Source organism: Bison bison, unplaced genomic scaffold (assembly GCF_000754665.1).
Source record: "Bison bison bison isolate TAMUID 2011002044 unplaced genomic scaffold, Bison_UMD1.0 scf7180017864469, whole genome shotgun sequence".
Lineage (NCBI taxonomy): Eukaryota > Metazoa > Chordata > Mammalia > Artiodactyla > Bovidae > Bison > Bison bison.
The window spans coordinates 1,171,195-1,188,194 of record NW_011495030.1 but is presented as its reverse complement, the minus strand read 5'-3'; the positions used below and the strand labels follow the sequence as shown (position 1 = coordinate 1,188,194).

The 17,000-nt window shown below is 40.3% G+C and overlaps 1 protein-coding gene across 1 annotated transcript in view; it reads right to left on the bottom strand.

The window, feature by feature from the left end:
• Positions 1 to 17,000, bottom strand: part of LOC105003462 (transient receptor potential cation channel subfamily M member 3) — a 248,658-nt gene that overhangs the window by 108,074 nt on the left and 123,584 nt on the right. The window contains exons 5-6 of the mRNA XM_010860631.1: positions 3,201 to 3,301; positions 1,629 to 1,763 (exon numbers count right to left, since the gene is read on the bottom strand). Coding sequence (XP_010858933.1) covers positions 1,629 to 1,763; positions 3,201 to 3,301 — 236 coding nt within the window. The remainder of the gene's footprint in view (positions 1 to 1,628; positions 1,764 to 3,200; positions 3,302 to 17,000) is intronic.

The window sequence follows — 17,000 nt, the reverse complement described above, 5'->3', positions numbered from 1 at the left end:
GGTCTAGGCTGGGTTCTTAAAATTATGTAGCCACAGAGGCCTGGGCTGGCCACTGGGGTGGACCCCAGGATCCAACAGGGTTGAGAGGGGAGGGTGTGGTGAGGGGCTCAGGTGACTGGTGTCTGTGAATGCAAATATTTGTAGAGCAAAAACCAGTGAAATCTGCAAGGGTTCTCTGGAGGCTTTGCTGGCCATTGGTTTCTTTAGTAGTGAAAGCTGCCAGGGTCCTCTACAGAGTAGGTCACTGGGAACTGTGGTCACTCAGCTGTCAGCCTGGCTGACACCGTGTTCCCGGCCATCACAGAATGTCTCAGATTTGCAGGTCTCTGGGTAGGGTGAATCCTTTGTGCGGTGCTCTGAAAGGCTCACCAGTCTCTTTTCCAGAGGGGGGACTCCTTCTAGCTGAGGAGCTTCCTCTTGGCACCAAGCAGCGCCAGCCTCAGGGGACAGGGTGATACAGGCACAAAGAAGCTGTTCTTCTCTTTTTTGTGTGGTTATTTTCAGATTTTTTTTTTTTTTTTGGTTCCACTGTTTTGCTGAAGTTTTCTTAATTGGACTCCTGAGCTCTCCTAGAGCTGTCTTTGTTGTGAATAGCTGTCTAATTGCTGATCTTTGTGGAGGAACAAAGGCTAGGTCTTCCACACTGCCATTTTGGCCCATTATTACTGAAAGCCTTAGTGTGCTGAACTGAAAAAATACTGTAGAGAAAACAGAAGTGTGGGGCCACTCTGCTAAGTTGTTTTCTGCTTCCCGCAGTGGGAATCTTATAGAGCCAGGCTGGCAGCTGCTAATCCCTGCTTCTGGCTGGGGAGAGGTCAATAAGCTCCATCTCATTAGTGCTGAGGGTGGTGGGACAAAGGAACACTGTGACAAATGAGGGTCTCTGAGAAAGACGTTTTGGTTCAATACTGGCTCCTTTGTTTACTTAGAAACTTTGAATCTTGAATAAGCCAATTCTCTTCTTGGCCTCAGTTTCTTCATCTATAAAATGGAGAGAAACAATATTCTTTAAACTTCATTGGATTTTTCTGAGCATCAGCTCAGAGCTGATGTACTTAACTCACTGAATACTCTCAAAAACTTCATAAATAGCAGTTTTTCTTTTGATTACTTCTTGATATCCACAGTGAATGAATTAACAAATTGTTATAAAAACAAAGCAAAAAAATCTTCCTGGGTAACTCCAAACAAGAAATTTTTACATTTTATCCTGTTATACTGCAGTGAATGAACTTCATAGTGCTGAGGATAACAAGATGGTGCAGGATAGTTAACTGGCCTCCTTTGATGGTTGGAGTTAAATCAGTCCTGCTCTGCTCATTGTCTCACACACTGTGGGTTTACAGAACAAAGTATGTTCTAATTTCCAGAGCCTTGTAGTTTTGCATAAGGACCTGAGAACATTACCTTTTGGTGATCACGTAACTTTCTGCCTCTTAGATCCTGACAACTGAGCAGTTAAAACAAGTGGATTTCTGGTGACTTGGTGTTTGCTGTCTAAGGGAGCATTTGTGAAAAATGATCCATGCATTTGGAGGGGAAGGCAGGGACTCACATTCATGTTGGGGGCAGGAGAAGGTAAAACAAAAAAATTAGAGAAAATAAAAAGTGCCTTAGCTTGGTCCTACCGTATTGTACAATTCCTCTAGTCTGGAGATGGTGAGAAAACGATGCATGCTTACTCCATTCTCTATAAGTAATTTCACAAAATCCACTCTGTCCAGAACTAAGGCATCCAACATGGCTTGCTCCAGAGACCCCACCTGCAAATCAAGTCACTGAGTTAGTCTGCCCTAAGGTCTAAAGATAAAATTTTTTGGCATTTTCCTGAAAACTTTAGAAATGGATGTCTTTGACATCTGGTAAACCTTTAGCACCTCCAAGGACATGCTAGCAAGAGTATCTCAATTTCACTTTTGGGACACCCACACTCTCCTGTATTTTGGGGCTTGTCTTTGCAAACAAAACACAGGGCTGTCTAGTTCTAAAAGCTATTTTCTCCCCTCTAAACCTCTTCTTTGTTCTAGATTCTGAGAAGGTTCAGGGTTTACAAGGCTTTTCCTCTTCCAACTCTCTAACCAAACTTCTACAAAAACACTAAAGTGCCAAAGTGAGTATTTTGCTATCTTCATTTTCATCTTCCTTAGGCTCTAAATTCCTTGGGTCACAAAGAGTTGGACATAACTGAGCGACTTCACGACTTAGGCTCTAAATTAGATTCCTGACTGACTTAAGAAGAGGGATCTAATAAACAGGCCAGAAAGTAGACTGCTTTTTCTCTTTTTCTTTTTTTAGTTGAGCATCATTACCTTGCCTCCATCTTGCCCATTTCTACAGGGAGACCCAGTAACTATTTAGGTCATTTGGTCTGTTTACTAGGGTTTTATTTAATTTCTTTCACAAAATTTCTCAGAGACTCTGTGACAAATCTTTCTACACTAGTAATCCACTGGCACTAAAGGAAGCCAGAGGGTTTCAATCCCAGGCAGAAGCTCTCTGGGACAGAGAGGGTTGAAAAAGACCTGTACATGGGGTGTTTTCCTTCAGTGATTCCAGGCACAGAAATCGAATTCCAGACTGCTGGCTGTCTCCTGGGGATACAGGCATACACCAGCCAATGGCCAATTTTCCAAGTTTTTATTTTTGGTAGACCCAATTGAGGGAAACAAACCAAGAACGGTTATATAAAGCTTTGGTTGCCTCTCTGTTGTTCTTGGGTACAGGGAGGACCTGTGCTCAGCCTCCAGGAGCAGATGGCACCTGCACGTGGAAGCCTGCAAATTCTGCATCCTGTCGTGTGACCCGGTCCCACACCAGCCTGGGGTGCCATCACGCGGCAGCAGCAACCTCCAGGACAACCCGAAACAAACTGCTAATTCCACTCCTTTCTTAATTTTAATTAATACAATTTTGTTTCATACATGTATTTTCAGGCATATAAAAGAAATAGCATTAGTTGCAGCTAAACATTGCTACCAAAGGCCTTGAGAGAGAGATGGAAATGTTTGGAACATTTGGTGTTGTACCACCAGGTGGCAGTGTTTTCCTAAATATGAGAAAGGGAGCCGAGGACAGCTACAAAGGACTATTTCTACCTTAAAGAGAAAGCAGTGGTTTCTGGAGTCGCTCTCAGAGATACCTTAAACAAATACCCTTGCCCAAGCAAGCGTGCTTTTCAGGGGTGATGACATATACTCTACCGGCCACTGTTGCCCATAAATAAAGATCTGGCTGCGGGCGATGTCGACTCTGTTCCAGGCTAAAGCTAGGCTCAGTTGGTCTGGGGCTGAGGCGTTGGCTCCTGCATACACAAAAGCAGAAGAGAGTGAGAACACAGTCAGTTGTTACACCAAGAAGACCTGCTCCAACACTCTCCAATCCACCTCCTCTTCCCGAAAAGTAGACCTGGCTCTACAGCGCGGGTTCTCAAACTTGGCAGTATTGCCAATTTGAGCAGGATAATTATACTGTCTTATGCGTTGTAGAATATTTAGTTCCATCTCTGGACTTAACCCAACAGATGCCAATATCACCTCTGCCACCAAGTCATGACAATCAAAAATGCCCCCAGGGGTAAGGAAGACACTATTAACCTGATCGCTGCTCTACAGTTTTTCTAGTCAAGGTGTGGCCCCTGGGGCAGCAGCAGCCGCATCACCTGGGCGCTTGTTAGAGATGCAGAACCTCAGGCCCCACCCAACCTACTAAATAAGAATCTGTACTCAACAAGATCGCAGGTGATTGCTGTGCATGTTGATGTTTGAGAAGCGTTGCTCTACAATATACGTTGTTTCTGCTGGCCAATCACAGGTTTCAAGGATTTGAATTGTATATTGCATCGTGATGGTGCCCTCACCAACAAGTGAGCCAGCTTTAACACTCTACTGAAAAAGAGTTAAGATCTTTTAAGAGAAAGGCAAAAAAGTGGCTGAGGTTTACTTTGATTTGTGAGTATAAACCACTGAATAACTTCTCAGTTTCCCATTTTTCTCCATGCTCTGTCACTAGAGCTGCACTAAGTACAGGCGACTTTTTATTTTTAGATTTACTTATTTTTTTATAGAGCTTCCAGGTGGTGCTAAGAACCTGCCTGCCAGTGCAGGAGACATAAGAGACATGGATTTGATCCCTGGGTCAGGAAGATCCCCTGGAGAAGGAAATGGCAACCCACTCCAATTTTCTGGCCTGGAGAATCTCATGGACAGAGAAGCCTGGCAGGCTACAGTCCATGGGGTCACAAAGAGTCAGACACGACTGAAGTGACTTAGCGAGTTTATTTTATGTTTGGTTGTGTTAGGTCTTTGTTGCAGTGCATGGGCTTCTCACTCTGGTGTTTCTTTTATTGTGGGGCATGGGGCTTTCGGCACCCAGCCTCAGTAGTTGCGGCTCACAGGCTTAGGTGCACTTAGGCATAGGGATCTTCCCAGATCAGGGGTTGAACTAGTGTCCCTTGCATTGTAAGGCAGATTCTTAACCCCTGAACCACCAGGGAAGCCCCTATACGTGACTAATCTAAATTAATTAAAATTAAGTAAAATTAAAACCTTAACTCCTCACCCATCCTAGCCACACTTAAAATGCTCAGTAGCCACGTGTGCTGGTGGCCTTTGAATTGGAGTGTGCAGATACAGAACAGTTCCAGCATCACAGCAATGGTCTACTGCGACAGAGCTGGTCTAGGTCAATGCACCCTGTCCAAAAATGCAAACTGCCAAGCAGCTGGATGTGAGACTGAGGATGGTTCGGTGGAGAGAACACTGGGTTATAGTCAGAGGATCTGAGTCTGCTGTTTGCTGCTGTGTGGCACTGGACCTCTCTAAACCATTGTTTTATCGTTTGTAAATAGGGACAATAAGAGTTATCCTGTTTACCCAGCTGAGATGTGAGACTGAAATGAGATCATATAAATGAACTCACATGCAAACAGGGTTATTTCAATTCATTGATATCTTTGGTGTGTTGGGCATGAGACATCCCTAAACATGCTCCCGACTTCATGCTGCTGGATGTCCTCCTGTACCATCAAGGGAGCAGCATAAAGAGATAACACTCTCACCTGGCTCAGATATTTTGGATTGCAAATTTGGCACATTCACATGTTATCATATGTAAAGTCCCAAATAATCCTTGGAATTGGGTCTTACTGTCTCCATTTGACAGATGATACTGAGGTCCAGAGAAGTTAAAGATCAAACAACTACCAACAGAGAGGAAACAGAATAAACATTCATAATGCCAGGGGTGAGATTCAGAGTCACTGCTGATTCTGATGTTTGTGAAGGAAGGAGGGACAGAAAATGCTGATGTTGCCCATTCCTCTGGGTTCTTTGGCAGCAGAAGCCCAAAGCAAGAAGCTGGGGATATGGCTGCTGTATCAGTGATTCCCAGTCTCTGCTGTACATTAGGATCACATGTGAATCTTTTAAACCATCCCGCTGCCTAGGTCACACCCCAAACCAATGATATCATAGTGCCTTGCGTGGCAAACTAGGTGCTGATAATTTTTAAGTTCTCCAGGTATTTTCAATGTGCAGCAGAATTTTGGGAAAACTATGCTACATGCTTCTTTTCCCTGCTTACCCTGACCTCTTCCCTCTGGGCTTTGAGATAATGATGTGAAGAACTAGGCAAGTGTTCTCTAGATGAGCCCTTCTCAAATTTGATCATGCATACAATAAACTGGAGAGCTTTTTAAAACACAGATTCTTGGGCCCCACCTCTAAAGATTCTGATTTAGTAGGTCTGGGGGTGGGACACGAGTTTCTGATTTCTAATTAGCTCCCAGGTGATGCTGCTGATCTAGGGCCACCCTTTGAATAACAAGGCCCTAGAGAGCTTTGGTGCTGTGTTCCCTTCACAAGTCAAAGGGTATTTCTGATTCTGCTGTCCAGACATTGATGGGTTCAGTAGAAATCACATACTTGTACTAAATTAATTAGGAATTATACTAATTGGACTGATTAATATTAATTCAATTTACATAGGGATTTTTTCCATTAAGAAAAGTATTTCTTGTCTCCTCAGACAATGGCAGGAACTGTAAGCTCATACCAGGGTAACTGACATAAATAAGCAATAAATAGGAATATGTCAGAATGTACTGTCAATATTTTGAAGGAGAATAAAAAGTGAAGGCTCATTGGAATTGCATTTGGAAAAGCAGCACTTCATGCTACCTCCAGGTAAGGAAGCTTAGCTGCTCTGTTGGCCCTTGCTGACCTGCTGTAATGGTTTAATCATTTCCTTTGCCATTTGTATGTCACCCAAGTCAATAGTAGTCACACAAATCTGAAGAAGAACACATAGCAGGAAGCAGTCATTGAGGTCAACATAAGCTGCCTGAATGTAATTGGATAAGTGTCAAATGAAAGCATGAAACTGATGAGTCTTGACTTCAAAAATTGAAAATATATCACTCAGGAACAGTCCTACATGACAGTTTGGATCAGTGGTTCTCAACTAGGGTAACCAACCATCCTAGTTTGCCTGGTACTGTCACAGAAATTTCTACATCCTGGGAGATGCCTTAGTCCTGCACAAACCTGGATGGCTGGTCACTCTAATCTCAACCGTGGTTGTACACTGAAATTTTCTGGAGAGTTTTAAGGAATCATGCCTGTGATGCCTCCTCAGAGACTCTGATTTAACTGGCCCTGGGCATCGCAGTTTTTAAAAGTTTTAAAAGAGCTTTTAAGAACTAGAGGTTCTTATCCTTATCTACACATTAGAACTGTGAAGACAAGGTTAAGAACCTCGAGTCTAAATAACACATCATCATTCATTCACTCATTCGTTTGCTTATTCATTTATTTATGCATTCAAAGATACTGACTTCATGCCTTCACATATGGCAACCACTATGCCAGTATGAAGACCAAGGTGAATAAGACAAAATTCTTCATCCCAAGAGCCTATATTCTAGAGATGAAGAGAAGTCTATAGTTAAATACCCTATTTAATGCCATCATACACTTACCTGCTCAACAGATATTTACCGAATAACTTTGGTGCCAGAGACTGTTTAGCACTGAATGTTTGATAGTGAACAAATAGCTAAGGTCACTCTTTTCTACTTACTTTTACTACTGGAGGTGTAACACTCAGAAAATAGATAAATAAACAAACTGTTAAACAGTATACTTTCAGAATGTATAAGTGCTATGAAGGAACAGTGTGATTCCCAGGTTATATGGGACCTATGTATACATAAAAAGTTTGAGTTATTCCAAATAAATGTGGCAGTACCATTCAGGTGACCCATTTCACATGACCCCAGGACAAAAGTAGTGTACCAGTCAGCTGGAGTGATCTGCTGGCTAGGCTGCCCTCCTGAAACCAGGGCTGGACATGGAGCCATTGGATACTTCATAGCACAACTCTGAGAGTTCTTTGGGGCATCTGATTGACCCTGTGTAAGAAATAGAAGTTTCAAAAATGCCCTGAAGTATTGAAATTGGTCTGGGGTCTATGCAGGTCTGGTATGGGCTCAGTGCCCACCCTCTCTCCCGCTCCTGCCTATCATACTGCAGCCCTGGTTGGTGCTGGATCCCAGGTGACCATGGAGAAGGCCCTTTAAAACACAGGTCTAAGGACGGTACTGATAATGATCAGGGTGGTGGAGCTGCTCTGTTAAAATGAGTGAACAGGAGACTTGCCTGAGAGTAATAATACTTGAACAAAGACCTAAATGATTAGAAAAAGCCATCATATGAAGAATGGGCAGGGGCTGGGGGAGACATTCTAGGAAGAGGAAACATCAAGTGCAAAGGCCCTGCTGTAGAAATGAATACAAGCAAGTATAAGAATTAAAATATGGTTTTATTATTTCCTCTTTTTTCAGGTGATCAGGGAGGATTTAAATGCATGATTAATGGCCACATGTGGTTTTAGGGGATTAGTTCACTAGAACAAATGAGATGAGGAAAGGTGTTCTAGCCAAGGGAATAGCGTATGCAAAGACTGGGGAGTTAAATAGCTCAGTGAATTTGGAAAATTGATGGGAAGACACTGAAGATTCAACGTTTGGGGTATAGTATAAGTTAGAAGCAGAGAAAGATGGAGCTAGAATAGGAGGACTTATAAATGATATGGAGTTTTGTTTTATCCTTAAGTCATACAGAAACCACGGGAGGACTCTGTATCAGAAACAACGCAGTACGATTTATGTCTTAGGAAAATCACTTTGGGAGAAGTGTGAAGAATGGATTGGAAGAGCATTGGGATAGAGCGAAGAGAGGCTGTTAGGAAAGTTTTGCAATATTCTAGGAAAGGTATAATGAGAATCTGAAGAGGCATCTTTGATGGAGGGAAATTTAGAAAGCAAAACTGATAGGCTTTGGTGAAATTTAAAGTGGGAGGCAAGAGAGAAAGAGAAGTAAAAGGTGATCACCTTGTCTCCAGCTTGGAAGCCCAACTGAGATTGGCAATGCAAGATTAACACAAGCATTTGGGGGCAGAAAAATCCATTCTTGTATATGTTGAGCTTAAAATGCCTGTGGTATATCCAGGGGGAAATGATCAGAGGCCACTAGATATTGAGGTCTGGGGCAGGGCAAGGGTCAGGCCTGGAGAAAGAGAATTGGGGAATATTAGCACGAAGGTGCGGAGAAGGCAATGGCACCCCACTCCAGTACTCTTGCCTGGAAAATCCCATGGACGGAGGAGCCTGGTAGGCTACAGGCCATGGGGTCGCCAAGAGTTGGACACGACTGAGCGACTTCACTTTCACTTTTCACTTTCATGCATTGGAGAAGGAAATGGCAGCCCACTCCAGTGTTCTTGCCTGGAGAATCCCAGGGACGGGGGAGCCTGGTGGGCTGCCGTCTATGGGGTCGCACAGAGTCGGACACGACTGAAGCGACTTAGCAGCAGCAGCAGCACCAGCAGCATGAAGGTGACAAGAAGAGTGCAGAGGATGGGTAAATGAATAACAGTAATACTTAAAAAGTATGAAAGTACAGCAACTTTTTAGAAAGAAGCACAAAATAAAACAAACCCCCCCAGAAGGATAGGAAGAGAACTAGTGGTGACAGTGTCCTAAACTATGGAAGAGAGGTTCTCAAGAAAGAGGGAATGGTCAATAGGGCAGAGGTGGCAAAGAGGGCAAGTGAAAAAGACTGGCCTTCCTTTTCCATAATTCTTCTCATTACTGGGAACCAGCTTATGTATCTATTAGTCTGGTACTTATTTCCTTTACCAAGATGTCTATAGGAGGTCAGGGACTGCGCCTCCTTTATTCACTGTTGTATTCTCAGAGTTCAGAACAGGGCTTGGCACATAATAGATGTTGAATGACTATTTGTTGAATGAATAAATGAACCCAAAAGTGAGCACTGGATTTGTCGATTAAGAAGTCCTTGATGAAATCAGCTGTGTACCTTCAGTAGCGAGTGGGAATGGAAGCATGTACCCAAACTCTTCCCTCAAGGAAACTGCAATCTAATAAGAATGAAGGTAGAATGAGAAAAAAGGACAGATATGACCAATATGCAAATCACTATATCAAAGGACACGGCGGTAAGTGCTGTGAAATCTATACAAGTAGGTCCAGGGCACTTGTTGTCAGTTGAGTCAGAGCCACCTTAAGGAGGAAGTAGAATTTGCTGAGAGAGGGGATGGATGAAGGAGACTTGAACAAATGGAGTTTGTGGTAGGCTGACGGTGCCCTCACCTCTTAAAGATGTCAATGTCCTGATCCTGGGAACCAGTGAAGCTGTTACTTTATATGGCAGATGAATTTTGTAGCTGTGATTAAGTTAAGATTTTGAGATGGGGAGATTGTCCTGGATTATCTGGTGGGCCTAACGCAATATAATCACAAGAGTTCTTATAAGAGGAACACAAGGGGATCAAAGTAGTAGCAGGATATGTGAAGACGAAAGCAACAAGTTGGATTGATGTAAGATTGATGCCAGGCAAGAACCACAAGTAAAGGAATGAAGACAGCCTCTGGAAGCTGAAAAAGGCAAGGGCATGATTCTCCTCTGAAGCCTCTAGAAGGAATATAACCCTGCTAACATCTTAATTTTAGACTTCTGGCCTCCAGAATTATGAGTAAATTTTGCTATTTCAAGCCACTAAGTTTATGATAATTTGGTATGGTATCAATTCTCAGATTTTAACATGCATATGATACATCTAGGGATCTTGTTTAAATGGTAATTCTGACTCAGTTGATCTACCGTGGAGCTCGCCATTATGTTTCTCTAGACAGCATGCATTAGTTCTCTATTGTGATCATGATAAAATTAGTGCGTGTACATGCACCTTCTCTCCCTTTCCTTTCCTCTACCGTCCAATCTTAGAATATTAGGTTATGTTATACTCTGTGCTGTCAAATACGATTACATTTCTTTTTACTAATACTTGAGTTGTGTCTTAAGCTATATTCCTTAGGCAAAAGGAACATTATATTATACTGGGCAAAAAGCCTAGCAATTCTACCTTCATCCTTTTTTCCTTCACTCAATTTTTTTGTTGCTGTATTATTTCTACCTTGTTATGGAAGTAATATTTATATTCCTGTCTGTTACTCAAATTCCTATTTTTATCTTAGTTCTATTAGAATTTAGTATCAATGCTCACAGTGATTTTACCAACCAAACATCTCTTGGTTGGTAGCTTGAATTCTCTAATATTTTTTTGAAGAGGAATTTGAGAGAAAAGTATTTCCAAAGTTCTAGACTGTTTTGTTTTTTTAGTAGTCATTACAGTTGAATGACATCGGTTCAATATAAAATCTGTTCCCCTGTTGTCTCCTGGCATTGAATGATACTGAAAGAAGGTCTGAAGCCAGCTTGATTTTCACCTCATAAAAGACTTGATTATTTTTCCTGGAGACCCAAAGTAGCTTTTATTTTTCTTTGAAGTTCAGTCACTTTACTAGGATTTTAAGTGTGGGTGTTGAAGATTCTGAGTCCAATTTTTTCCCCCCTGGCATAAAGTGGCCCTTTCAATATCCAGATCAGGGTTTTAAAATTCTTTAATAAAAATTATTAAATTATATTTTTAAATTATGTAATTATATTTCAAAGTATTTGTTTTGATCCATTATTTTGGTTTTCTTCTCTGGAGTCACCAGTTATGTTTATGTTGGATCTATCTTCTATAACTTCTCTTTAATCCCAATTAACTCTATTAATTTAATTTCATTTTTGTTTCCCTCATTTCTAGTCTTTGTGTTCAGCACTAGGTTTTTCAAAATGTATATTTGATCTTGTACTGTTTCCCATTTCTTCTGCAATTCTGTGATCATTTTATTCCCACCCCCGCCCCCCCACTTCACTCCTGAGCACTTGATCTCCTCTTGCTACCTCACCTACTCTCACCTGAATTTTGGTATTCCAGCTCTGAAGTATTTCTTCATGGATAAGTGCTTCATTGAGATTTAATTTTTTAGGGTTCATGGTAAAATATTTATTCATAATGTTCATCTGTTCCCCAAAAACATTTTTTTTTAGAGTAATTAGTCTTCTGTGAACACATTTTGCTCTTTTGTTATTTTTTTCTTAGAATCTATCTTTATGCTAATTCCTTTTTTGTGTTTATCATTTAGTGAGTTGGGTCATAAAAGGTCCAGAGTAGCACTGAAGGTTAGTTAGTATTTGCAGCTGGAAGGTTTTCTTCCCAGCTTCACTAAAGGAAAATTCCCTCAGGTTATCTGATTAATTCTGTATGTGGCTCATCTCCTCAATTCATATGTACTAAATCAGGATCGGGAGAGTCTCCTACCACTGTCCAACTCACTCTCGTTCTTACACTTTCTATTCTAGACAAAGGAAAGAACTTTGTACCTTAGGGTGTTCCTCAAACCTAGTAATTACAATTTTGTTGGTGCTTTCTGAGGACTGCCACCGCTGGTTTCTCTCACCCCAGCTTTTACCCTTTTCTCCCACAGATGTCCCACATATACAGATATTTTGGAATCTTTCCTAGTTCACCAAAAATGGAGTTTCCTTATTGTTTTCTTCCTCTTTCATTATTGATTTTTGAAGCTTTCTAGGAAAAAAAGAGAATGATAAATTTATGTTGCCTTGCCTATACTGGAAGTCCTGAAGGATTTTATAGGTACAAGAGTGTTCTGATCAGATCTTTGCATTCCAAACTGAAGTATAGAAGATGGACAAGAATATGTTCACTAAGAAGCAGGAAGATTCCTTAAAAGGCCATTGTAATAATTCAGGTCAAAAGTCCTGAAGGCCTAACGATGCTAAGCAAGGAAGGAAAAGAAGGAATAGACATGAAAGATATTATGGTGGCTAAAATGCCCCAAATTAGCAAGAATTTGCATTAGCAAGAGAAAAAAACTTGATGAAGGCTCTGAACCTTGATAATCAAAAGGATGGCTGCTATGTGAACATAAATGGTAGAAATCAGCTTTGGGGGGAAAGAATATTTTTATTTATTTCTATTTATGCTCGTGACAATTAATTTGATTGAATTTGACAACCAAAGGAGTTATCCATTAGACAATTAGAAAAGGGAGCAGAGAGGGAAGTTAGGGTTGGAGGTGAATCTGGAGATTATTCATGTAGATATGTGATTTAAAGTCATGGTACTTTTTACATTTGACAGAAGGCAGAGTGAAGAAGTAAGAGGGTCTAATGAAGGAGATAATGGAATGGTAAGAAAGGTAGAATATTCAGTATTTTGGACGTCAAGGAACATAAAAACAAATATATACATCCAAAGAATGTTCAAACTACCACACTTGCACTCATTTCATATGCTAGCAAGGTAATGCTCAAAGTCCTTTAAACTAGTACATGAACTGAGAAATTCCAGATGTATAAGCTGGATTTAGAAGAGGCAGAGGAACCAGAGATCAAATTGCCAACATCCATTGAATCACAGAAAAAGCAAGGGAATTCCAGAAAGACATTTACTTCTGCTTTATTGACTAGGCTAAAACCTTTGACTGTGTGGATCACAACAAACTGTGGAAAATTCTTAAACAGATGGGAATACCAGACCACCTTACCTGCCTCCTGAGAAACCTGTATGCAGGTCAAGAAGCAACAGTTAGAACCAGATATGGAACAACAGACTGGTTCCAAATTGGGAAAGGAGTACATCAAGGCTGTATATTGTCACCCTGCTTATTTAACTTACATGCGAAGTATATCATGTGAAATGCCAGGCTGGATGAAGCTTGAGCTGTGATCAAGATTGCCAAGAGAAATATCAATAACTTCAAACATGCAGATGACACCACCCTAATGGCAGAAAGTGAAGAGGAACTAAAGAGCCTCTTGATGAAGGTGGGTTGTAAATAGAAGTGTGGACTCTCTTTGAGAGAGTTTACAAATTTAAAAGGTTAGGTGAGTCATCTGACTTGGATACTTACGTATGATCTTGCTTGATGGTCTTGGTAGTGGGAGGAGGGGTCAGGAGGTACTGACCTTGCAGTGTTTCAGTGCCATGATTCTGTGATGTATAGGATGATGACGCCTATCCCTATATCGGTCAATCAACATTTCTTTTTGCTAGGGTCTTTGGGCCTTTCCTTGTCTTATCTAAAGAATCTTGCCTGAATTAAATATCGTTCTCAGGGATTCTATTCATTTCTATCAATTTACTCTACCTGTAAGTTTTGCAACTAAATGCAATATGATCTTACCCATCCATTCAAAGACTTCAGATTTTCTGCCTACATGGAAACCACAAAGGAGGAAGGAAAGTGGCTGAAAGGCCCTGCCATGTGACTTGATTGCTAGGATACACCTTCACTTATCTCCCAGAGCAAAGACATCACCTACCCTGGTGAGCCTCTCTTAGGAATGTGGCTGCTACATTGAAAAAAAAAAAAACACAAACAAAAAAAAATTAAAGGCTTAAAACATAAAAAGTATGTGAAGTCTGTGGACAATCTATTCTTTGCTCTATTTTCTTGCTCTGAATGATAACTATCTCCTCTTGGTAAAAATAACTTTAGGTAGACTCCCAGGAGAAAGTTAAAAGGACTCAGGAAAGATTGGATTGACTTCAGCTGATGAAATTCAGAGTTGGCTTATAAGAGGAAACCAGGCAGCTGAGTGAAAGAGTCCTTTTGTGGGAAGATGGGCATTTGGTTTTTGATTTATCTTTAGTTAATAAGAGAGATAATAATAACTAATGTTTCTCTCATGTTTAGCTTGTGCCAGGGACTGTTTCTAAATGTTAAAGTATTGAATTCTCACAACAAATGCTGAGGCTCCATTATCCCCATTTTACAGATGAGGAAACAGAGGCGTAGAAACTTGTCCAAGGTGAGAAGGCTCGTTTGTTCAGAGATTAGATTCAAACTCAGATAATCTAGTTTTAAGAGCTGAGTATTTTTCCTGATTCATAGAAATTTTAAAAGTTTTATGAAACTCATCAGATCTACAACAAAAAAGGAAATAGGCAAACAGGCTTTTGCTCCCTCTATCACAAAATAACCCACATTGCATTAATGAAAGAAGCCAGAATATTCTCTAATGCCCTATGATTAGGACCAAAATTGCTGGTTAAACGTTATCTAAAATTCACATACCAACTTTTAATATTATTATTATTATTATTATTTTTGGTTGGTCAAGACATATGGGCTTAAAGTTTTATTTATTTAAAAAAATTTCCCCCAGTTATACTGAGATATGATTGACATTAATGTCAATATTAGTTTTATGTGTACAATATAAATTTACCCTCATATAGTTACACATTTTTTTCTGTGATGAGAACTTTTAAAATCTATTCTAATTAGCAACTTTCAAATGTAAAATAGAGCACTGTTAACTAAAGTCACCATGCTCTACATCACCTCCCAAGAACTACTTATAACTGGAAGTTTACACCTTTTGACCACCTTCACCCATTTCACCTACTCCCAACTCCCACTCTGGGCTGAAATTCTTGATGTCTTCATTTCACTGCCTCTAAGGACAGCCTTTAGAGAAGAGAGCTGGATCCCAGCTGTTTTCGTTTACTGAACAGATTTTTATTGAATCCAATTCTCTGCCAGCCTTTCTATTAGGCCCTGGGGAAATAAGATTGGACCAAAGTTTCTACTCTCAAAGGAAATATATATATATATTTATAATAAATATAAATAAATACATATATGTAATCTGCATTCTCCTTTGGGTTCTATTAGTTAGTCTTTGCTTTGGATGGAGTCCTTAGAAGACTACATGATAGTCTAGGCCAGTTTCCGAAGTGACTCAAAATGAGTTCAGAGTTCTTCTTTTCCTTTGGAACAGTAAAGATTGGTTCTAAATTGGGCTCCATCCACTGTATCCTACCAGGCCCATTCGTTTTCATTATCCCACCTTGATTGCCACCCCTTCCTGATAGTCATAAAGAGGAGATCTCCATTTGAAACAGATATGCTTCAGCAGGACCCTATCAACCCTTTCCCTCTGAGTCGACTGCCTGCCTTTTGTTTGCAGAAAGACTTTAGTCAAAGAATAAACTTAAACAGAGAAGTGAGAAAATGCAGAAGCAAAGAAAAACTGTCAAACAGGACAAACTAATAAAAGTTTAGTCATTAAGTAAAGTCAAGGACCCTATAGATAATATTCGGAGCCATGTCTTTTGGGCTGTTTTGTACATAATGAAACCCCCACCAGGTGGAAGAAACTACATGATGACCAGACTACAGCCATGACATAAGCTGCCACAATTCCAGGAACTGCCCTCAAGGAAATGGTAACAAACCGATCTGGAAATTGAAGACTAACTGTACTAAAAACAATCAATTTCAAGATGACTGTCAGAGCTGACTGTGCTGTTTCTGCATGTAACCCCCTCCCTCTACCAATAAAAGCTCTTGTCCACTGATTGTCAATTGAGGGGGAGTTAGCATTTGGGAAAACTGCTCAATGTTCTATGATAACCTAAATGGGAAAATAATTTGAAAAAGGAAAAAGACAAAAAAGTCATCTTAATTTTAAATTCCTCTGAAGAAATAATTGGCATACTATTTATTGTGGATTTCTCTAGGCTATCTGTTTGATATAATAAGCTTAGCATTCTGAACTGCAGAGGCGCATTTCAAGTACAACTTTCCCTGAACCCATCAGTCTCTTTCATTTGTGCTTTTTTAGCATTTTGTTTACATTTTACATTGGGGTGTGTACTCTACCATATTTTAAGACTTTGAAGATTTTGCAGCACTTTATAACTTATAGTAGGTGCCCTAGTGATCAGCTAACATATTCCTGATACTACCCGAGGAGCTGGGAAAAGTTACTTATTCTTCCCAAGACTGAGTTTCTTTGTGTAAGACAAGGTCAACAATATCTCCCTCAAGGGACTGAGGATTAAAAAGAATATATGAAAAAAATGCTTTGTTAAATTAAAGCACTGTGCAAATATTTTGAGTGTCTTACATATTCCCAACCATACATTTACCAGATTAATAATAATATTTTAATAATTTTGTCACAGTAATAATGCTATTGCCATGCAGATGCTCCTGGATGAACAATTACCAGACAGACTTACTAATGTTTCTACTGTGGTCGATGTGAATGATTATCATTGAATTTTCATAAAAGGGATACCAACTATAAAATAAAACAGTAAGTCTCAGAATTAAGTACTGATAGTCCCTAAATTATCAGGGGCTTACCCAAAAAAGATGTCCTTTTCATTATAGGGGACTCGAATGCAAAAGTAGGAAGTCAAGAAACACCTGGAATAACAGGCAAATTTGGCCTTGGAATACGGAATGAAGCAGGGCAAAGACTAATAGACTTTTGCCAAGAGAACGCACTGGTCATAGCAAACACCCTCCTCCAACAACACAAGAGAAGACGCTATACATGGACATCACCAGATGGTCAACACTGAAATCAGATTGATTATATTCTTTGCAGCCAAAGATGGAGAAGCTCTATACAGTCAGCAAAAACAAGACCAGGAGCTCACTGTGGTTCAGACCATGAACTCCTTATTGCCAAATTCAGACTTAAATTGAAGAAAGTAGGGAAAACCACTAGACCATTCAGGTATGACCTAAATCAAATCCCTTATGA